The 23459-nt window shown below is 48.1% G+C and overlaps 1 protein-coding gene across 1 annotated transcript in view; it reads left to right on the top strand.

The window, feature by feature from the left end:
• The first annotated feature begins 2483 nt into the window (after positions 1–2483).
• The window catches only part of LOC107120690, a 190185-nt gene continuing 169209 nt past the window's right edge, over positions 2484–23459 (top strand). The window contains 9 exon segments of the mRNA XM_015423453.1: positions 2484–2559; positions 7022–7122; positions 9085–9286; positions 12422–12566; positions 13518–13936; positions 14299–14398; positions 16533–16637; positions 19248–19403; positions 21254–23434. Coding sequence (XP_015278939.1) covers positions 7052–7122; positions 9085–9286; positions 12422–12566; positions 13518–13936; positions 14299–14398; positions 16533–16637; positions 19248–19403; positions 21254–23434 — 3379 coding nt within the window. The 5' untranslated portion in view covers positions 2484–2559; positions 7022–7051.

The following is a 23459-nucleotide window of genomic DNA, read 5'->3' as shown; positions in this document are numbered from 1 at the left end:
TGCTGGTTTAGTGTTGGGAGATCCCGGTTCATACCCCTATTGTGTGTGTGAGTGTGTAAGTTTCTTCCTTGGTTATTTCTTATGGAAGATACCGACTTCAGGCTTTATTCCACAGGCGAACAGTTCTCGATAAGACTCTGGTTGCTGTGGTGGCACAGGGGGTGGGGGTGGCACCTGCAGGTAGGGATGCCAGCCTCCAGGTGGGACCTGGGGTTCCCCTGGAATTACAGCTCATCGCCAGACTACAGAGATCAGTTCCCCTGGAAAGAATGGATGCTTTGGAGGGTGGACTCTGTGGCATTGGGCCCCACTGAGTTCCCTGTCTTCTCCAGGCTCCACCTCCAAATCTCCAGGAGTTTCCCAACCAGGATTTGGCAACCCTACCCCCACCCCCTGCTGGTGGCCCAGGGGGACTTGGCAATTTGACCTGCAGGTGACGGGGGCAAGGAAAATGGTGCTGAGGTGGAGGTGGGCTGCAAATGTGCTGTTTTCTCCCTACACTATAGGTTTGCCAACTTCCAGGTGGAGCCTGGAGACCTCCCAGAATTACAACTGCTTTCCAACGAATAGACTTGGATGGGCGACTACCCAGGAATACCAGGGTCGCAATGCAGAGGCAGGTGATAGCAAATGTCTCTTGCCTTGAAAGCCCTACAGGGTCGTCATAAGTCAGCTGTGACTTGAGGACAAAAAAAAATAAATTAATGCCCTGACCTGGATAGCCCAGGCAAGGTCGATCTTGTCAGATCTCGGAAGCTAAGCGGGGAGGTGGGGGGCAGGCTTTATTCAGCCACCTCTCTAAATATCTTCCGGGCCCCCAGTAGGGGTCAGTCACCAGAGGCTGCCATGACTTCCAGGTCCACATACACAGACATTAAAAAAATACAAAAAATACGCCCCCCCCCAAATTAATTAATTAAACCTTCTGAGATCCCTCCCATCCCCAACCCACCATTCCCTCAAGTTAGTTGTAGCTCTGGGAGATCTCCAGGCCCCACCTGAAGAATGGCAACCTTAGACGGACCTGCTCATTCAGCCTTCAAATTTTTGTCAGGGGGCAGAGCTAGAGGGCTGTCCAGGCTGGGAAACTCCTTGACATTTGGGGGAACGGCCTGGGGAAGGCCAGCTTTGAGAAGGGGAGGGATCTCAGCAGGGCATAATAGGAGAGGAACCATTTTCTCCATGGGAACTGATCTGTGCACTATGGATTTAGGGTTGCCAACCTCCAGGTGGTGGCTGGAGATCTCCTGCTATTCAAACTAATCTCCAGGTGACAGAGATCACTTCACCTGGAGAAAATGACCACTTTGGAAAGTGGACTCTATGGCATTATACTCCCCTTTTCAAACCCTGCCCTCCGCAGGCTCCACCCCCCAAAAAATCTCCAGGTATTTCCCAACCTGGAGCTGGCAACCATATAAAACAAATAAATGAATGACCTTTAGCCATAGATTGCATTCATTGGTCTTCACTTTGTTCCACGGCGGAAGGTAGGATGTGGTTGCACTTCTAATGCACTTTTCCATGGGAGCCAACCCTGCTAAACCATAATAGGAGAACCTAGAAAGCAGGAGAAACTGGGAAGGGGGCGGTCACAAACTCCATGTTGGTCCCAAGTAGACTTGCAGGAAAAGCAGGGGGCAAGACAAAGACATCAGGCAAGGCCCTCATAGACTTTATTTGGGTGGAAAAGGAGTAGAGGAGGTCTCCCAAGTTTGCATCGCTGCTCCTGCCCCACACATGGCGCCCACCCCACCGACGACCCCCCCCCAGAAGCCGGAAGTGTGGGACAGGCAACGCTTGGTCTTTCCCCAACCTCTACGATGGGGAAGTTGTGAAGTTTTGAGTGTTGGGGGGAGGCGGAATATGCATCGCCGGCTCTCACTCGTATTTACAAAGGAGCAATTTCCCACTCCGTGTAATGCGACTGCTTATTCACCAAATATCTACAAGCTTTGCAGCCCCTCTGGAAAAAAAATAATAAAATGTTATAATAAAACGGTATAAACTAATTAAAAAATCCCAGAAGTCGGCTATCTAGCTGTGCAAAATAATAATAATAATAACTGCATTTTTTCTGATTTTTTTAAAAATCAAGACTTTGGTCTTGCGTTGCACCACTAACCCCACCCCACTGAATGGGGCCGCTGACTCCCCAAGAAATTGTGCATTGCTGCACACTTCTCCCGGATCCCCCCCCGGCATAACGTCTGAAACTGTAGAATTCCTCTACCTTCTCTATTTCCCCCCTGCATAAAATGCTTCTTCCGTTCCTCTCTTTCCTATCCCCGGCCCACGGAATCTGTTATACAAGGGCATTTTGTTTGCGCTTCCTTGGAACACCCCAAAATATTTCGGCGCCATTTGAGGGGTGGGGGGGGGAATAGTTTTGATTACAGCGAGTCTTGATTTCCTAGAGAGGAAGGACATTTTGGAGCGAGGGACCCAAAAGTGTGCGTCACTTCCTGTTCCGTTCGAGCAAAGAGGGAAGTTGCATTGCCTCGGGAGAGCTAACCGTAGGCTGGTGAGTGGACGGAGAAGCCATCAGAAGTGCACAAGGTGAGCAATTTTGGAGGGGAAGAAAGGGCAGGTGAAATTCTTGGTAGGTGGGGGAGGAAGAGAATGGGGATTAATTCCCTCTCCTGGTGAAGATCCTGAGCTGTGGGCCAGGACTGACTCGACACACGACGTTGCATGTAAATGGGGGGTTGCCAACTTTCCAGATCGTTCTTGCTCCTTTGTGCTTTGATCAAGGTGGGGGGGGGGGCGACGATCTTTAGCCGATGCCAGGGGAAAAGCTTCCCCCACCCCTACTGCTGTCTGCAGATCGAAGCTCAGGAGCAGTCCAAGCAACCTAATTTCCCTGGTCAGTTGGCAACCCTCGTCTCCAGGATAGGAAAGGCTTGGTTTTAGTTTGATTGTGTTAACATGGATCTTTCTATGGTGTTGCTTGGATTACTTGTCTACATTGACATAGCTACATGAGAGCCGGTGGTGTGGTGCAGCTATTGTCAGACTAGGATCTGGGAGACCTGTGTCCAAATCCTCACGTGTCATGGAAGCCTGTTGGGTAAGCTTGGGCCAGTCACATTCTCTCAGCCTAACCTGCTTCACAAGAATTGTTGTGAGGATAAAATGAAGGAAAGGAGAACAATGTAAGCGACTTTGGGTCCCCATCAGGGATAAAAGTGGGGTATAAATGAATTAAATAAATAGCAAAGTTTGAGTCCAGTGGCACCTTAAAGACCAACAAAGTTTAATTCTGGATACATCCTTTCGTGTACATGCGCACTTCTTCAGAGGCAGAAGTGTGCATGCACATGAAAGTTTCTACTCAGAATTAAACTTTGTTGGTCTTAAAGGTGCCACTGGATTCAAACGTTGGTCTAACAAAATATAGTTACTATGTGAACTGTCCTGAGCAGGTTTTCTGGGTGTAAATCCTTTTAAGAAATAAATAAAGGGGTCTCCCCTTATTGAATTTGAGCTTGCTGCATCCTTGGGCTTGGGCCCCCCAAAACCAGATTTGCTGCTGTTGTAATAATAATTTTACATATATACAAAACAGCTCAAAACTCCTACGCAGTCAAAGCCGGTGTGGTATAGTGATGAAACCGTTGGCGTTGATTCAGGTATCTCCCTTTAGCTATGGATGCTGGTTGGTTGCTGTTTGGCCCGTCATTGCTGTTAATAACTTTTTAAAAAATCCGAGTCTTCCTCCAAATTGCTTGGGGTGACATAATACAGCCCATCCTGCCACCTCCACAACAACCCTGCAAGCAGAGCTGTTACTGATTGTGAGTCTGGTGGATGCTCATTGTATTAGTCCTGAAACGGTTCGAGATGATGTGGTGTAATGGTTAGAGTGTTGGACTAGGGCATGGGTAAAGGTAAAGGTTCCCTTGCTCGAAAGCGAGTCGAATCCGACTCTAGGGTTGCGGTGCTCATCTCCGTTTCCAAGCCGAAGAGCCAGCGCTGTCCGAAGACGTTTCCATGGTCATGTGGCCGGCATGACTAAACACCAAGGCGCACGAAGTGGTACCTATTTATCTACTTGCAATTTCTTGCTTTCGAGCTGCTAGGTTGGCAGGAGCTGGAACTAGAGACGGGAGCTCACTCCATCACGCGGCACCCGGGTCTCGAACTGCTGAACTACTGACCTTCCACAGCCTGCAGTTCAGCGTCTTAACCACTAGAGATGTAAAATTTCTGGAAATTTTGAAGCTCAGGGAAAAAAACGGGTTTTTTCCAGGGGGAAACGGAAATTTTCGGAAAAATTGAAAAAAATGCTACATTAGCATTTTTGTTGTCTTTTCTAGATTGAAAGTCATTCTGTTACTTTAGGAACATTAAATATGACTATGGACATTTTAACTTGGCATGAAATTATCACAACTAGCATATTAAAAATATAGTGTATCCAAACAATTATTACAAACAGAATACCCACCCACATGCAAAAACAAAACTGAAACTTTTTTATTTTCTTCTGACAATCGCACCTCCTAAAGGAAGAAATGCATCTTGTTCTTGCATTGGAGAGTTCAGTTTGTAACCTAGGACTTGCTTGTCCTCAGTGCACAGAAATTAGATCAATCTGATACCAGGTCCTACAATGCCAAGAGCATAATATATATATATATTAGAAATGATTTGGTAAATATTTGAACACCTTGTCTTAAAATATTTTATTCATCATGTTAAAATAAAACGTTCCATAATCAATTTTTTTCTTTTCTTTTTTCAATTTTTCGGAAAAAAACAAAAAGGCTTCAGGAAAAAACCGTTTTTCCCCTGATTTTTTCCGTTTTTTTCCCGGGCCTTCACATCTCTAGGCATGGGAGAGCTGGGTTTGAATCCCCACTCCGTTACAGAAGCTTGTTGAGTGGCATTGGGCCAGTCACATTCTCTCAGCCTGATCTACCTCACAGGGATGTTGTGGGAATAAGGTTGTTGTGAGGATTTAAAAGGAGGAGAGAGAACGACGTAAGCTGCATTGGGGGGAAAAGGCAGGGAATAAATAAAGTAAATAAATAAAATGGAGGAGGAAAAAATGATGCTGTAAGTCGCTTTGGGTCTCCATTTTGGAGGAAAGTGGGATACAAATGAAAACATAAATAAAAATGTGAGAATTAGCTGTTGTAGATTTTCTGGGCTGTATGGCCATGGTCTTGGCGTTGTAGGACCTGACGTTTTGCCAGTAGATGTGACTGGCATCCTCAGAGGTATAACACAGAAATATGGAGTACTCTCTCTGTCAAGGTGAGAAGAAAAATGGTAGGCAGGTAATTTATATCTACTCAGGAAGGTGGGGTAGGGCTGAGTCAGGTCCTGCAATGCCAAGAGCATAGTTATACAACCCAGAAAATCTATAACAGCTAATGAACTCCGGCCGTGTGAAAGCCTTCGACAACATACTAAAAATTTGAGACGTTTGAAAACATGAATGGCACCTGGTATTTCTGGCCACTGTGTGATACAGAGTGTTGGACCGGATGGGCCTTTGGCCTGATCCAACATTGGCGTCTCTTATGTTCTTATGAATAGAAGTTTGAAAAGTTTGAACTGTTACCTGTTGCATTTTGGGCCCCTGCAGTTTAGAACATAAGAGACGCCAATGTTGGATCAGGCCAAAGGCCCATCCAGTCCAACACTCTGTGTCACACAGTGGCCAGAAATACCAGTGCCATCAGGAGGTCCACCAGTGGGGCCAGGACATTAGAAGCCCTCCCACTGTTGACCCCCCCCCCAAGCACCAAGAAGACAGAGCATCACTTGCCCCAGAGCCCCTATCTATACCTTGTGGCTAATAGCCACTGATGGACCTCTGCTCCATATGCTTATCTAATTCCCTTTTGAAGCCGTCCATGCTTGCAGCCGCCACCACCTCCTGTGGCAGTGAATTCCATGTGTGAATCACTCTTTGGGTGAAGAAGTACTTCCTTTTATCCGTTCTAACCCGACCGCTCAGCAATTTCATGGAGCGCCCACGAGTTCTTGTATTGTGAGAAAGGGTATCAGGGTGTGTGTGTGTTTCATCTCTGTCCTTATGCCATGGTGGCTGAGGAGAACCTCCAACATTCCAGCACTCAGCCTCTGAATCCTAGAGCCAGGAGGCCACATCAGGGGAAGGCCTCAGCCTCTATGCCCTGTTGTTGGCCCCCTAGAGGAACTGGTTGGCCACTGTGTGAGATGGGATGCTGGACTAGAGGGACTATTGGTCTGATCCAGCAGGGCTCTTCTTATGTTCTTATGACACATATGTGTATCTGCCTAGTCAGGGTACCGCTTTTTTCATCTGAGGAAGTGGGATTTAGCAAAAATGCGTATTTTAAGAAGTCCCAAGCGACGTGCTTTTGAGGTATTTTTGCTGGAATGTGGCTGTTTGTTGATGCAGAGCTGAAGGTAGAAAGTTCTCTCCTTTCCAAATTCCACCCACATGATGGACAATGCAACATATGTGGTAGATGCAGGTGATGTTACCAGGTCAGTGACATTAATGGAGGCTGCACCTTAAACACACAAAAAGTGAGATACTAACTAAGGTTGACTTACCTCACAGGGTTGGTTCTGAGGATAAAATGGAGGTGGAGAGAACCATGTACGTAAACTCATGCACACCCTGAGCTCAGTAGATAAGAAGAGAAGAAGAAGATATTGGATTTATATCCCGCCCTTCACTACCCGAAGGAGTCTCAGAACGGCTTACAGTCTCCTTTCCCTTCCCCTCCCCACAACAGACACCCTCTGTGAGGTGGGTGGGGCTGAGAGAGCTCTTGAGAGAACAGCTCTGAAAGAACTTGTAACTGACCCAAGCTCACACCAGCAGCTGCATGTGAAAGAGTGGGGAATCAAACCCCATTCTCCCAGATTAGAGTCTGTGCTCCTAACTACTACACCAAACTGACTTAAAATGCACTAAACAATGGGATTCAAATGCACAACATAAAATACTCTTACTAATGCTGTCTTTCTGTTAATTTCTCTCTATTTGATGGTCCTTTACCTGTCTCCTTCCCAGTTCTTGGACAGGATCTGCGTGTTTGCCATCATGGTGAAGTCTTGCTGCGCCATCAACTGCAACAACAAATTTTCACTCGGCAATAACATCTCATTCCACAGGTAAATCTTTAAATTCCATCCGTGGCTATCTCACATCATGGCCTGAGGGCTTTATGAAGCCCTTTGACTTAGAAGGCAAAAAAAGAAACTCCCTTTCACATAGAAAACTGGCAAATCAGGGGAACTACTCTTTTGGCTGGCATACAGGTCTTATTTATTTGTTGGTTTTCACACTTGTACCCTGCCATTCTCCGAGGACTCAGGGTAGCTTGCACTAGCCATTACTCAAGCCTCATACCATACAACTGCCTTAAATAAGAACATAAGAAGAGTCCTGCTGGATCAGAGCAGTGGTCCATCTAGTCCAGCATCCTGTCTCACACAGTGGCCAACCAGTTCCTCTGGAAGGCCAACAACAAGGCCTTCTTCCCCTGAGGTTGGCTCCTGGCTCTGGGGTTCAGAGGATTACTGAATCTGAATGGGGAGGTTCCCCTCAGCCACCATGGCTAGTAGCCACTGATAGACCTATCCTCCATGTACATCCTCTGGCAGCAAGTTTAAAATCTTAAAACCTGCTGTTTGATCGTGAACTCCACAAAAGGTTCTCTGAAATTAAAAGGGAAAAAAAAAATCTTCCATGTTTCTTCAGGCAGACCATCCCAATGCAGTAGTCCTGCCACTGAAAATTCCTTTGCCGGAGCTGCCGCCTAGCATGCCATTTGGGGGAGACGGCTCATTGAAGAACGCAGTTTATTTCTTTAAAAACTTCGTATTCTTTCTGCCCTCAGAAGTGTCCATTAAGGCAGCTAGCAATTTAATTTTTAATTTAAAAGGGGGGGCCTTTTTAATTTTTAATGTTTTGCTCCGGCAGACTATTTTTATGTTTTTTGAATTCCCTAAATACCAAAGAGCTTTCACTTTGGCCTGCTTTAATGCTCTTTTGGAAGAGAGAAATACATTCAACCATGTCCATTTGGCAGGACAAACACGCTTCCCTTGCTCTTATTATGTTTGCCCTGCCAATTGGACATGGTTGAAACAGTCAATCACGTATTGTTGTCTTGCCCTTTGTAAAGGGAGATTCAGTCTCTGTACATAACTCCAGTCTTAACAAATTTTCCAGGCAGACCCGATTATTTTTGTTGTTGTTTTTCCTTCCTCCCTCCTCTCAGATTGTTCATACAAAACCACCTTTAAGGTAGTCAAATTTTACACCTTGGTTCCGTGCGCCTTGGTGTTTAGTCATGCCGGCCACATGACCACGGAAACGTCTTCGGACAGCGCTGGCTCTTCGGCTTTGAAACGGAGATGAGCACCGCAACCCTAGAGTTGGACTCGACTGGCTTTCGAGCAAGGGACTTTCAAATCCCCACCCAGCCATGAAGCTTGCTTGGGCGGCTGGGGTGGCCAGTCATTCTCTCTTAGCCTAACCTACCTCCCAAGATTGCTGTGAGGATAAAAAGGGGGAAGGGGGACCATGCATGCCCCTCTGAGAGCAAAGGCAGACTAGAAGCAGACACCTGTTTAAAGTTTTCCATGGCTCAGGCCCGGGGTATCTGAAGGAACGTCTTCTCCCATATGTTCCTGCCCAGTAGTTGATTGCAGGGAGAGGCCCTCCCACTTGTCCCAGCAATCAAAGACGCTTGTCTGGTGGGTACTCGAGAGAAAGCCTTTTCTGTGGCAGCCCCACGATTATTGGAACCGTGTCCATCATCCCCTCACTTTCCACCTTTAGGGGGCAGTTGAAGATGGTTTTGTTTGGGACCTCATCTGATTAAGTTATTAGCAATCCTAAACTATGGTTCTGAATTTTGGGTTTTTTAAAATGTATCTTATCTGCATTGTAAGCCGCCTTGAGCTCCGTATGGAAGAAAGACAGTTAATAAACGTTTTAGACAAATAAAATGAACTGGTGGATGCTGACTCTGGCCCCGCCAAGCCACTTGTATGCAGTGCCCTCCCCCATTTTTGAATAAACAGAAAACGACTCCCTCTCTGTTGTCCGTTCCCGAATGGCTGCAGGTTTCCTCTTGGGAGAAAAGACCTGTTAAAGAAGTGGGTCTGGAACATTCGCCGGAAGAACTTCTGTCCCACGCGCCACCACGTCATCTGCTCGGAGCACTTCGAGGAGGCGGACTACCTTGAGAACGTGGCGTCCGGGAGGCGATACCTAAAGCCCGACGCTGTTCCCACAGTATTCAGCAAACCTGAGCGGCTAAAGAGGGTAAATCTCTCCGTCAGTCACTTCTTAGGGTCATATGACTTGAAGGGGGGGAGTGCTTTTAATTCCCACCTCTGGTGGGAATTTAGCCCCTGTAGGGGAAGAGGCAAGGGCAATAGAGATTAACATGATTCTGTGATTCTAACATGTGTTTTTAAAAAAATAAGTATTACACAGGGGGGAGGATGTGTCACTGTTGGTTAGCCTCAAGAGCGTAATGTGCGTGGGGGGTGAAAGGATTGGTCACTGTTGGTTAGCCACAAGAGCTTAATGCAGGGGTCCTCCTTTTTGAGCCAATAGGCACCTCCGGAATTCTGACACCATGGTGGGTACAGCCACAAAACGGCTGCCACAAAATGGCTACTGAAGGAGGCGGAGCCAGACACAAAATGGCTGCCACAGCTTACCTACAGTCACACAGTGAAGATCTTTGTGCTGTGGTGGCAGCTGCAGCCAAGACATCATTTTAAAAAATCTGCACGACCAATCAAATAACCGAAGATAATCAGAAGCCGTGCCGGGCAAAAGCCACACCCACTTTCTAAAAACACTGGGTGGGCACCAGGAAAGGGGTCAGTGGGCCCCACGGTGCCCACAGGCCCTACGTTCAGAACCCCTGGCTTAATGGAAGTTCCCTGTCCGGAGGCAGTATGCTTTCACGAGATCAGTTTGGTCCGATGAGGGGCTGGGCATCCAATCCCAGCACTGGATCACAGATGGACATTGTTGGAAGAGGCAAATTTTTTAATGTACTTGTTCATTCAGTTGAGCTTTTATTCCTCCCTTTCCCTAAGAGGCAGTAGGTTCAGGATGGAAAAAAGGAAATACTACTTTACACAGAGAGCGATTAAATTGTGGAATTTGCTGCCAGAGGATGTAGTGATGGCCACAGGAATAAACAGCTTTACCATGGGGATTAGATATATTCTTAGAGGTTAAGTCTTTCAATGGCTGCTAGCCATGGTGACTGAGAGGAACTTCCACATTCCGAGGCACTAATCTTCTGAATCTCAGAGCCGGGAGGCCACATCAGGGGAAGGCCTCGGCCTCCCTGCCCTGCTGTTGGTCCTCCAGAGGAACTGGCTGGCCACTGTGTGAGACAGGATGCTGGACTAGATGGACCCCTGGTCTGAACCTGCAGGACTCTTTCTGATGTGCTTAATTCACTGCATTTTATTCCTGGCCCCCAAAGGGCTGTCTAAATTTTTAAAATGTAGAGTTTGAGGGCTTCAGTTTAAGAGTTGTGATCTGGAGGCCGCTGGTTTGGATTTCATCTCAGCCACAAACCTGCTTGACGGCCTTAGGCTAAGCAGCTCTATTTCTCTCGGCCTCACATGAGGTCACGAAGTTGCCTTGACCTCCATCGGACCCTTGGCCTCTCGAGGTCGGCCTCGTCCGCTCTCCCCACCCAGTGCATGTTGGCATTTCCCACAAACGTTAGTCATGGAATAGAAGCAGGTTACTCTTTTGGCCACAGAACAGGGAAGGGATCGCACCCACGATGCTGCCTTACGCTGAGTCAGACCCTCGGTCCATCAAGCTCAGTACTGCCTGCTCGGACTGGCAGCCGCTCTCCAGGGTCCCAGGCGGAGGTCTTTCCCATCCCTTTCCATGTGATCCTTTCTAACTAGAGATGCTGGGGGTTGAAGCTGGGACTTCTGCATGCCAGGCAGGGGCTCTGCCACCGAGCCTCAGTTCCCCCTTCGGTAATACGGAGTGATAATAAGAGTGATAAGATCCCAGGGGGAATATATTTATTTTATTTATTTTTATTTCATTTGATTTATATCTTGTCCTCCCCGCAGGATGGTATACAAATGCTAGGCATTGGAGTTACTAATATTGTTGAGTTGGCATAAAGGTAAAGGTTCCCTTGCTCGAAAGCCAGTCGAGTCCGACTCTAGGGTTGCGGTGCTCATCTCCGTTTCAAAGCCGAAGAGCCAGCGCTGTCCGAAGACGTTTCCGTGGTCATGTGGCCGGCATGACTAAACACCAAGGCGCACGGAACACTGTTACCTTCCCACCGAAGTGGTACCTATTTATCTACTTGCAATTTCTTGCTTTCGAGCTGCTAGGTTGGCAGGAGCTGGAGCTAGAGATGGGAGCTCACTCCGTCATGCGGCACCCGGGTCTCGAACTGCTGAACTACTGACCTTCCACAGCCTGCAGTTCAGCGTCTTAACCACTTGAGCCACCGCAGCTCCTTGAGTTGGCATGTTGGTATCTAAATGTTTTTTGAGATGTTGGCGGTTCATGCTGCACCCAGTTAGCCATGGGTTCAGATCTGCCATAATGCAAAAAACCCCACATCTTTTATTGTAGCGGTAGAAAAGAGCAAGAGTCCAGGAGCACCTTAAAAGACTAACAAAATTGGTGGCAGGAGAGGAGCTTTGGTGAGTCAGAGCTCACCTCTTCAGAAAGCTCCTCCCCTGCCACCAATTTTGTTAGTCTTGAAGGTGCTGCTGGACTCTTGCTCTTTTCTACTGCTACAGACAGACTAACACGGTGACCCATCTTGTTGTTTTATTGTAACGGTGATCAGTTTGCGAAATTAGGGTCTAGTTTGCAAATGATCACTCGAATTCCTGGTTTGCCCCCAGGAATGTTTCATCACCTTAGCTCTTTCCCCTGCCACCCCTGTAGGGATCCAGCTGGTATCCCAGCATGCATTGCAGTAAAGATTTTGGTAGGGTATAAGCCAGGGTTAAGCTGGGACGTCCCAAGTTTGTACATCACAGGAAACCATAATTAACTGTAGTTGATCATTTTGTTCATTTATGTACTTTATTTATGCCTTGCAGTTCTCCCCAGTGGGGACCCAAAGCAGCTCACGTCATTCTCCTCCATTCCTCCTCACAGCAACCCTGTGAGGTAGGTTAGGCCAAATCTGTTTGTGACTAGCCCAAGGTCACCCAGTAAGCTTCCACGGCATGAGTGGGGATTCTAGCACTGGTCACCCAGATCCTAGTCTGAGACTCTGACCGAACCCACTTCAGGTCATGATCTCAGATTCTCGTTTGATTTCGCCTAGGTAAGCATAGTTGCTGGAGATGAGCACGCTAACCGCAGTGGAGTTTGACTAAAGCAGTTCCAAGTCACGGCTGACCTGTGCTTTTCCAAAACACATTTGCTCCACAGGGCCCTAAAAAGAGAAGACCCCTGCTCCGACGAAAGCCCCCCGATCCTGAGCCGCCAAAGCCCAAGTCCGGCGGTGTAGAAGCACCATCTCCGGGGAGCGATGTCGTCGGTCTGGAACATTCCTATTCCCTCCCAGTGAGCCCAGGTAAGCGAACATGTTGAAGTTTCAGCCGAAGTCTTCAGGAATACCAGTCGTGAATCGATGTTCCCTCTAATTTTTCCCCTTACTGAGCGGAGCAGTTCACATCCTTAGCAGAACAGAACTGCTGTAATCTTAAAATAGGCAACTGCTGAGGGGGGCTTCCTATGTTAATGAGCAGCCACTCACATGCACAGCTTAGAGGGAACACTGTCGTGGATCCTTGTAATAGAAAACTTGATGTGCGAAATGAGGTCCCCTGTGGAAAAGGGAAGGGCGTATCTTTCCTATTGGGGACTCCCCAGAAAACAGCTTATAAATTGAGAAGACACAACACCATCTCCCAGTTTTAATTGGCAAGGGTGCATTACTTGCAGTCTCTTCAAAGGAGAGGAAGAGAAGGAGATTGTAAGCAATGTTCCCTCTAAGCTATGGAGTCCTGTGAGCAAAAATTCTACTCTGTGAGCTACTGGCATTAAAGTTGTGAGCAAGCAATTTGATTACTGGATAAACTGGTTTGCTCTGGAGCCATCCTTTCTGAGCTAAGACAAAAATGTGTGAGCCAGAGGCTAAAAAACTGTGAGCTAGCTCACACTAACTCAGCTTAGAGGGAACACTGATTGTATGCCACTCTGGGACTCCGAGTGAAGGATGGGGTATAGATCTAATCTCTCTTCTCTTAATTTCTAGGCCAGGCAGTGCCCTGCACATAGGACTTTTGGGGCGATTTTATATGAGGGGTGTTTGGGCTTCTTTTCTCTCTGGCTGCCAAACTACCCATCTGCCGGAGGGGTCTGACTACTAACAAGGTAGCTAAGTCGGCCTGCGATGGCACAGCTGGGAACGAAGGCCCAGCAGCCTCGGATTTCTCTCCAGCATAGGCAACTCCTACTTCAGCGCAGAGAAGCCACCAGGGTGTTTCCCTGACTCTTGGCATCTGTGTCTCTGTCCCTTCAGCCCCGGATCTTCACTTGGCACCTGTACGGGAGCAACGCCCGGCAGACCCCGAAGCGGGCAAAGGCCCCCGCCTCCTCCAGGCTAGGCCGAAGAGAGAATGCAGGGAGAGGGCGAGGCCAAATTTCCCAGATGGGCCCGTGGCCATCTCCGCCGGGGAGCGCCGGAGCTTCCGCCAGCTCCGCTACCAGGAAGTTGACGGGCCCCTTGAACTCTGCAGACGCCTCTGGGAGCTTTGCCACCTGTGGCTGAAGCCCGGGAAGCACACCAAGCTGCAGATGTTGGACCTGGTGATCTTGGAGCAGTTCTTGGCCGTCCTGCCCCCGGAGATGCGGAGCTACGTCCAGGGAGAAGACCCCGCCAACTGCGACCAGGCGGTGTCCCTGGCAGAGGACTTCCTGCGGAACCAGCAAGGGGGAGAGGTGAGAACCGTTTCATCCCGGCGTTCAGGGCTCTGGGCACGTGCACAAGGGTCGCCGGTCCTCCCGGCGGTGTTTCCCGAGAGGCCCCTCGTCCGTCCGTTTGAAATGTTTGCGTGTGTTTTTCAGCCGTGACGGTTCATAAGAACAGTGAGGCAAGAATTAAAAGATAGACATGTGGAGCGGCCGTTAATTGGAAAAAATATATATAACGTGTGTTTACTAAATTAAAGTGAAGCTATTCATCTTTTATAATTGAGCTTAAGACCTTTGGTCATAGAAGCTAATAAACATAAGTAAGTAAGTGAAGCAGCAGAGGGGAAATTACATCGAAGCCGTTTCTTTCACTCTCTCTATCATTTCAGGTGCGGAGGCCACCGGCAGAGAAGTCTCCCCTGGGCACCTGGCATAAGCTTCAGTTCAAGGATACCCCACAGAAGGAGGCCAGAAACGCCACCTCACTGAGTAAGACTCCTTCATACCTCCTTTACAGGACACCGTACAGTTCCTAGGACATGTTTCTTGAGTCTCTTCCTGAGGGTGGCCTGAAGTTTGGAGAGTTGCTTATGTAATCCTCCAGTCCTGTGTGAGGCAGCTTCTCAGCTTGTGCTTCTCTTTATGAGAAATGGGCCTGGATTGACATGACAGATGACAGGGCTTCTCCTCGCATGAAAAGCCTCCAGAATGGCTTCGAGTGGCCTGGACCGGTGCGTCTCTGGTGCCTCCTGAAAGGTAATCAGCATCTCCTGATCTGGGCTACTGCCACTCCCTTGAGATAACCGAGGCTTGCAGCTGCCAGCAATTACCTCCACCAGGCTACCTTCCTCCTCCAAGGATGGATCCTGTCAAACTTATGACCCAATCATCAGGTCTTAGTAAATTATAGGCTCATTCAGCCCTCATCCCTTACAGCTGGCTTTAAGCAAAACAAAACAGAAGTTCAGTGGCTTAAAGACTCAAAGCATTTATTCAATTTAGAACATAAGAACATAAGAGACGCCAATGTTGGATCAGGCCAAAGGCCCATCCAGTCCAACACTCTGTGTCACACAGTGGCCAGAAATACCAGTGCCATCAGGAGGTCCACCAGTGGGGCCAGGACACTAGAAGCCCCTCCCACTGTTGACCCCCCCCCCAAGCACCAAGATGACAGAGCATCACTTGCCCCAGAGCCCCTATCTATACCTTGTGGCTAATAGCCACTGATGGACCTCTGCTCCAGATGCTTATCTAATTCCCTTTTGAAGCCGTCTATGCTTGTAGCCGCCACCACTTCCTGTGGCAGTGAATTCCATGTGTTCCATGTGTTTATTCATTTAATGTGTTTTACGATACCACTGGACTTTTGCTTTCTTTTGCCACAGTAGACTAACACAGCTACCCTTTCTGGTGTCCAGCACCCCGATTCGGCGCATGTTCCATTTGTGCTTGTAACGCCTCTACCGGATCCTTCCGTAGATTTCTGAACCAGGGTCAAGGGCCGGGGAAGCGGCAGGAGATTTTCTTTTTGTGCATCTGTGGAAATGCTTTGCGGCCCAAACCTGGGATCAGGTATCATCTCTAGTAATAAGTTTGTGACAGAATTAACGAGCTGCAGTTCCACAAGAAAGCATGGAAACAGTTTGGATGCCATCACTCCTTTCCAGATGCTTTGTCCTCAGCTTTTCAATCACAAGAACATGGAGGCCAAAATGCCCCCCCCCACATTGATAGGGATTGTGGGGGCCTTTTTGACCTAGTCTCAGTAGGCCCTGGAAGGGTTCCTCTTTCCTTGGTGGCCCTTGGGGTGTTTCCTTCCTTTCTGGAAGAGAGACCGAACCTCTCCTCAGGCTTCTTTTTCTCTGTCTTCCAGTAGAAAAGAGCAGGAGTCCGGTAGCACCGTAAAGACTAGCAAAATATGTGGCAGGGGAGGAGCTTTCGTGAGGCACGGCTCGCTTCTTCAGACACAACCAGTTTCTTTTTTAAAAAAATAAAAATCTGCCCTCAAAGGGTAGAATTTCATTTGTTTTTTCATAACAAACCAAACGTACACACATATAACACAAACGGGGGTATCAAATGCTTAAGTTTCCAATAATTGCCTCTTAGATATTCTCTATCTAATACAGTATAACGTATCATTATTTTCTATGAGCTCACATTTTTGTATCTTAAAGCCAACACCTGTACCTGCTATCTCAATATTCTAACCTATACGTTGCTCTAGGGATTACATTTTTAGGTTACAATCATTTGCGCTATTGTACCAATTATAGAAGCGCCTCCATGTGTTCTGGAATGTATTGTTGATAAGAGGATCCACAAAGTCAATTTTATCACTTTCCGCTGTTTCCATCAGTTTTTGTATATATTCCTGCTTTTTTGGTACATCTTGTGCCTTCCAGTATTTGGCATATAGCATTCTTGCCGCTGTAGTAAAGTAGATAATTAAATATCTGTTGCTTTAGTTTCTAGCTGTGTCTGAAGAAGTGAGCTGTGACTCACGAAAGCTCCTCCCCTGCCATGTATTTTGTCAGTCTCGAAGGCACTACCGGACTCTTGCTCTTTTCTGCTGCTACAGATGGAATAACACGGCTACCGATCTTGATCTGTCCTCCAGGTGACAGGAGCGTGAGAGAGACCACGGCAGAGGATGCTCACCTGGAAGTCCCCATGTCCGAAGAAGAAATGTCCCAGGAGATCGCTTCCTCCGTGACTATCGAGGGTGTGTATCCGTTACTGGATGTGTATAGACGTGGAGGGGAAGGAGCTAGCGTCGAGGCAAGGCTGAGCTAAAAAAGCAGAAAGCCTCCAGTTTGAATTTTCAACCATGAAATCACTGGGGCTGCTGTTTCTCGGGCTCTTTTCCTCTGCAAAGTCAAGGAGAGAAGCCAAGGAAGATCCATTTTTATTCTGTTTGTTAAAATACCATTGGCTGCTCTTTTCTTGTGTGTGTGTGTGTGTGTGTGTGTGTATGTGTGCCCTTATGGATCCAGGAAGTGGCTCACGGCCTTGAAATCAATGGAATTTGCTGTCAGATTATAAACAAAGGGGAATTTCACATTACCCAGTTTCACCCGGTTTCAAGCCGGTAATGATCCGTTTTGAAGTGAACCGGTATAGGGCTGCCATTTCACACAGGGCTTTCCCCTTCCAGTAAATAGCTGGATCTGAAGCAGTTTGCCATTTCAGACTGCACCGCTTTTTCCCGTCTTTCACCCGTGCAGGCGATCTCCGGCTGCTTTTTTTTAAAAAAAAACATTCGCGTTAGAGCGCTATAGCGCTATAGCAGTATAACAAAACATGCATTCCAATGGGATTGATATAGCACTATAAAGCAAACGGTTAAAAAAAAAGGCCGGAGATTGCCCGCGCGGGTGAAAAACGGCAGGAAAAAGCGCATCGGAACCGGGAGAGGAAACTGAGGAGTACTTGGAAGCGGTTGACAGGTAAAACGCTTCAGCCCCGTTTCCTAAACGGGACAGAAGCGATTGTGTATGAAATGACAAATATATTCCGGAAGGGAACCAGTTCTCAAACGTTTCTGTCTGAAATGACAGACCAGAAACCGTTTGGGAACTGTTCCTCTTCCGGAATATATCGCCTGTCTGAAATTCCTCGAACTGTATCTCTCCACCACCACCCCCTTGAAGAGGAGGGTACAGCCAGCCAATGTGGTGCAGTGGTTAGTGTGTTAGACTACGAAAGGGGAGATTTTGGGGTTCAAACCCCTGCTCGGCCGTGACATTCCATCGGTGATACCAGACAAGCCTTCCCTTCCCCAGCCATTCCTACCTCACAGGGTGGCTGTAAAGATGAACTGAGGGAATAGAGACCCATGGAAGCTGCTCTGAGCTCACTGCCAAAACCAGTGTGAAAACCAGCAATAGCGAGTTACTGGGTGGATCAGGGAGGACCACGCCAGTACTGCCAGTGGTGAGGGTGTTGCCTGCCTTTGTGTAGGCAGTTCAGAAGGGAAAACAGCCCGGCAGTATGCTGGCTTTCTTGGAAGCACGGAAGTGTGGAGGGGATGGCATAGCCTTTAGCTGACTGGCAGCTCTTTGAGAACTGGAAGCAGGAAGATGTGGGAACGTAGGCTGTGCCACCCCTTTGTGCCAAGGTGGCCTTCAATTGGGGAGGAGGACGGGCTTCAGATTCTCCTCAGGGTGCTGGCTGTGTCAGTACTGTTTTGAAAATACCTGGTGTGAAAGGAGTGTGAATTAAAGATCTGTGGAGACATTAGCTCCAGTTAAGGTGGTTGTAAAAAAAGCAGTTGTTTGAACGGTATCTGTCTGTTGGGAAACCTGTTACATCACTGCTGATGGAAACTTGGCATGTCTGGCGGGAAGGGTTTGTAACCTAGCATTTTAAGAACATAAGAGAAGCCATGTTGGATCAGTCCATCAGGAGGTCCACCAGCGGGGCCAGAACTCCAGAAGCCTTCCCACTGTTGCCCCCCCCCCGCCCCCAAGCACCAAGTACACAGAGCATCATTGCCCCAGAAACAGTGTTCCATCTATACTTTGTGGCTAATAGCCACTCACGGACCTCTGCTCCCTGCTAGTTTTCTAGGTGTGGGGCACTGTATTGTACTGAAGTTGTGATCGGTCGTGTGATCAGTGCTGCAGCAGTATGACCCACACACACACATGCTTTTACCACCTCAATAAGAATAAGGCACACGGCAGGCCTAATTTTCTGTGAGGTAATTCCGTGTTGGCCTGAAGCAGTAGAACAAATTTAGAGTCCAGTGGCACCTTTAAGGCCAACAAAGGTTTATCCAAGGTATGAGCTTTCTTGGGCATGCACACTTTTTCAAATACATTTTTTAAAGTGTGCATGCGCATGAAAGCTCTTACTTTGAATAAACCTTTGTTGGTCTTAAAGGTGCCACTGGACCTCTAAAAGTGTTCCTGTGAGGTAAGGCTGAAAAAGAACAAGGTCACCTCATAATTTTTATTTATTAATTAAAATTTTTCATTTTTATTTGTGTCAAAAAACAATTTACAAATAAATCAAACATATGAACAATATCAACAAGTCAAGTTCTAACTGTACATCATCAAAAGTTTGGGAAAATATAATCTTTTCAAGCATAAGTGAGATACAAACAATCCTTAAAGGTATCGAATATAATATAATTCGTATAAGATTACCTCATAATTGAGGGGGTGTTCAAACTCTGGTCCAATGCTCTAACGCCTGCACCGCTCTTTCCCCACAACGTAGGCAGGTCAAACTCTTGTCCTCTTTCATCGTTTCGTATAGTTTGGTTTGCAGCTCTTGTTTCTTTCTCGCGTTCTCATCGGGCATTGTGGGGGGGGGCTTCTTACAGCAGGTGACGTGTGGGAGAGCGACATCGAAGGGGAGCCATGTGGCGTGTCAGTAGGAAACGAGGGCATTGATGCAGAAGGGAATTGCGGGATTCGAGATGGAGCAAAGAACCAGGAGGAAACCAAACCAGCTGAGGAGTGCAACAGGAAACTAGCAGGTAGCTCCTTTGCCACCAGTTCAGGATCCCATTCTACCTTTGTGGCAGAATGAAATGGGAGAGTCGTTAGGGAATCGGGTGGATTTCTGGTGGCAGGATATGACTCAGTGGGAAGGGCAGTGGCTCAGCTGCAGAGCCTCTGCCTGGCATGCAGAAGGTCCCAGGTTCAATCCAGGTAGTAGGTGATGTGGAAGTCTTCCGCCTGAGACCCTGGAGTGCCACTGCCAGTCTGAGCAGACAGTGCTGACTTTGATGGACCCGTGGTCAGATTTAGTATAAGGATGCTTCATGTATGAGTTTTGGGATGCTCCCCTATGTTAAGAAGGGAGCATCTTACAATCTCCTTTCCCTCCTCCTCCCCACAACAGACACCCTGTGAGGTTGGTGGGGCTGAGAGAGCTCTCCGAAGAACTGCCCTTGAGAGAACAGCTCCAAAAGAACTTGTGATTGACCCAAGGTCACACCAGCAGCTGCATGTCGAGGAGTGGGGAATCAAACCCGGTTCTCCCAGATTAGAGTCCGCGCTCCTAACCACTGCACCAAACTGGCTCCCTGCACATAGGAAGCTGAGACAGCAGGCGAAAAGCTTTGGCCCCGATGTCCTAGTTACCTAACTTGCAAGGTGTGGAAATTCCTACCTTGTTTTTTTTTTTTTTTTTAAACATAGCTGATAATTCAAAAAATGGTATTCCCTATGCAGTTTACTACCTAGTTCCCATTGTGAGGGTTCATGATTGGATCTCCCCAGTGAGCCTTAAGCATCCGTTGGGCCTTGTGTGGATCAGGACCAGTGTTCCCTCTAAGCTGAGTTAGTGTGAGCTAGCTCACAGTTTTTTAGCCTCCGGCTCACACATTTTTGTCTTCGCTCATGAAGGAGGGCTCCAGAGTAACGTAATTTATGCAGTAGCCAAGTCGCTCGCTCACAATTTTGATGCCAGTCGCTCACAAAGTGGAATTTTTGCTCACAAGACTCCACAGCTTAGAGGGAACATTGATCAGGACCATGGCCCTGTGGGAGACTGAACCCACCCCCCGAGGGCCCACTCCATAGTGAGGCCTTTCGAGATGGTTTCCCACAGCGACAGATTGCGGGGTGTAGTAGCCTCTCCTGTCTGGCCTGCTGCTGGATCGCCCTCCGTTGCCTGGGTGCCAGAGACAATATTCCTCCCTACTCCCTCGCTCCCCCAGGCCTCTTTAAAAAAAGGGTGGCCAGCCGTGCAAGCCAGTTTCTGAACTCCTGTATGATCTCCCTCCCCAGGCTGTGTTCTGCCTGTTTTTGCACCCTGGCCGAAACTAAAATCAGTCCCGACAGGGCATTTTTAAGTAATAATAATAATAATACTTTCCATTTATTAATCGCTTTCCCCAGTGGGCTCAAAGCGATGTACAGTTACTCAATATAGACAAGGGACTAACAATGTTTGTAGGAGATAGGGAAGACAACATATATTCCTTTTTAATTGCGCGCGCCGTCACTGCCCGGTATCGACGTCTTCTGGCTTGGCTCCGTCATTTTCCCCACGGCTGCGTGCTGGCCAGGCTTCAGGACCTGTATGTCAATTGCCACACTGCCACCGCCTGGCCGGAACATCCATTGCAGGGATTCTTTCCTGGCCGAGAAGCTATTTCGCCTTCCAAGCCTCGACCAGTAAGGAAGTGAAACCGGCAGCAATTTACCCCCACTTTACCTTGTGCTGCGTCTCCCATCTATATCACGCCTCTCCCTCCTCAGTTGCTCTAAATTGCTCATCAGCCGTTCCGATGGCAGATCCCCATGTAGTCTGGCCTTTGTTTTGCTTTTAGATGCAGGTGTCCTCTGGCTTATGACATTTGTCTCTTCCTTCTGGCAGGTGATGGCCACGTTCAGGAAGAACCGTCCCAAGAAGGCGAAGTGTCATTGGACAAAGACGAAGGGGGAGTCTTCCAGAGTCCGAATACAGAAGAGTTTTCTGGAAACTTGGAGGGAATGGAAAGGTCCCAGCAAGCCTCGCAAGGGAAAACGGCAAAAGAAAATCCATATAAATGCGCCCACTGTGAAGAGAGCTTCCCTAAGAGATCACAGTTGGTTATGCATGAGAAGAGTCACGGTGGGGAGAAGCACATCTGCTCGCAGTGTGGCAAATGTTTCTCTTACCAGTCCGATCTTGTAAGCCACGAGAGAAGCCACAGCGATGAGAAACCATACCAGTGCTTGGACTGTGGGAAGAGCTTTCGTGAGAAAGCATATGTTGCGCAGCACCAGAGAATCCACACGGGAGAGAGGCCGTACGCGTGCTCCGAGTGTGGGAAAAGCTTCTTCCGCAGAGGGTCCCTCATTTTGCACGAGAGAATCCACACGGGAGAGAAGCTCTACAAGTGCTCGGACTGTGGGAAGAGCTTCAATCGGAAGCCACACCTCGCGGTCCACAAGCGAATCCACACAGGAGAGAAGCCGTACGAGTGCTCGGACTGTGGGAAAAATTTCACGGTGAAGTCTGCTCTTAATGTCCACATGCGAACCCATTCAGAAGAGAAGCCCTACATGTGCTCCGTTTGCGGGAAAAGCTTCCGCGAGAAAGGAACCCTTAACATACACAAGCAGAGCCATACGTCTGAAAAGCCGTACCAGTGCGCCGAATGTGGGAAATGCTTCAGTTACACCGCATCGTTTAGGAGACATAAGAAGACTCATGCCAGGGGTGCTGCCGTGAAATCGTACGAATGCCCCGAATGTGGGAAAAGCTTTGGCCGCAAAGACTACCTTATCACACACCGGAGAATCCATACAGGAGAGAAGCCTTATGTCTGCCCCGTGTGTGGGAAAGGCTTCAATCACGGTGCAACTCTGGTTACGCATAAAAGAACCCATACAGGAGAGAAGCCATATGAGTGCTCCGAGTGCGATAAAAGCTTTAAACAAATTTCGGGCCTCATCACACATCGGAGAACGCACACTGGAGAGAAACCATACGAATGTTTGGACTGCGGCAAACGCTTTATTCTGAAGTCCTACCTTGATGTACACAAGAGAATCCACACCGGAGAGAGGCCCTATCAGTGTGCTCAGTGTGGGAAAGGCTTCTCTTGCTCTTCTTATCTTTTGAGACACGAGAAAACCCACACAGGGGAAAGACCACATACGTGCTCTGAGTGCGGCCAAAGCTTTCACTGGAAACGTTCCCTCATTATGCACAAGCGCAAGCACACGGGAGAACAGACTCTGCACGAATGTGTGGTCTGTGGCAAAAACTTCAGCTGGACGTCTGCTCTCGCTGTGCACATGAGGACTCACACAGGTGAGAAACCATATGCCTGCTCCGAGTGCGGGAAGCAATTCAGTGGCAAGTGGATCCTCATCCAGCACAAGAGAATTCACACTGGAGAGAAGCCGTACGAATGCCCTGAGTGCAGGAAAACCTTCCATGCAAAGTCGTCCCTTCTCGCACACCAAAGAACCCACACTGGAGAGAAACCGTACGAATGTTCCGAGTGTGGGAAAAGCTACAGCGTGAAAGCAAACTACGTTGCGCATCTGAGGACGCATACGGGAGAGAAACCTTATGAGTGCTCTGATTGTGGGAAAAGCTTCTATAAAAAAGATCGCCTGATGACGCACAGGAGAACCCACACAGGAGAGAAGCCATACCAGTGCTCTGTGTGTGGGAAAGGGTTCAACTGGAAAGTTGGTCTGATTAACCACATGAGAATCCACACGGGAGAGAAGCCATATGCATGCTCCGAGTGTGGGAAATGCTTCCATAAGAAAGATCACCTTGCTAGACACGAGATCATCCATACAGGCGAGAAACCCTACGAGTGCTTCGAGTGTGGGAAAAGCTTTAATCAAAAAGTCGCCCTCATTGTGCACAAGAGGACTCACACAGGAGAAAAACCATATAAATGCTCAGAGTGCGGGAAAAGTTTCAGCTGGAAAAAATCACTTATTACGCACAAGGCCGCCCATACGGGAAAGAAACCCTACGAATGTTCTAAGTGTTCGGAAAGCTTCAGCCGACGTTCCCACCTTGCAGAACATGAAAGCACGCACACAGGTGAGAATGCACAGAAATGTGATTA

This window comes from Gekko japonicus, unplaced genomic scaffold (genome assembly GCF_001447785.1).
Source record: "Gekko japonicus isolate JY-2015 unplaced genomic scaffold, Gekko_japonicus_V1.1 scaffold2249, whole genome shotgun sequence".
Lineage (NCBI taxonomy): Eukaryota > Metazoa > Chordata > Lepidosauria > Squamata > Gekkonidae > Gekko > Gekko japonicus.
This window is presented reverse-complemented; position numbering and strand designations above follow the sequence as displayed.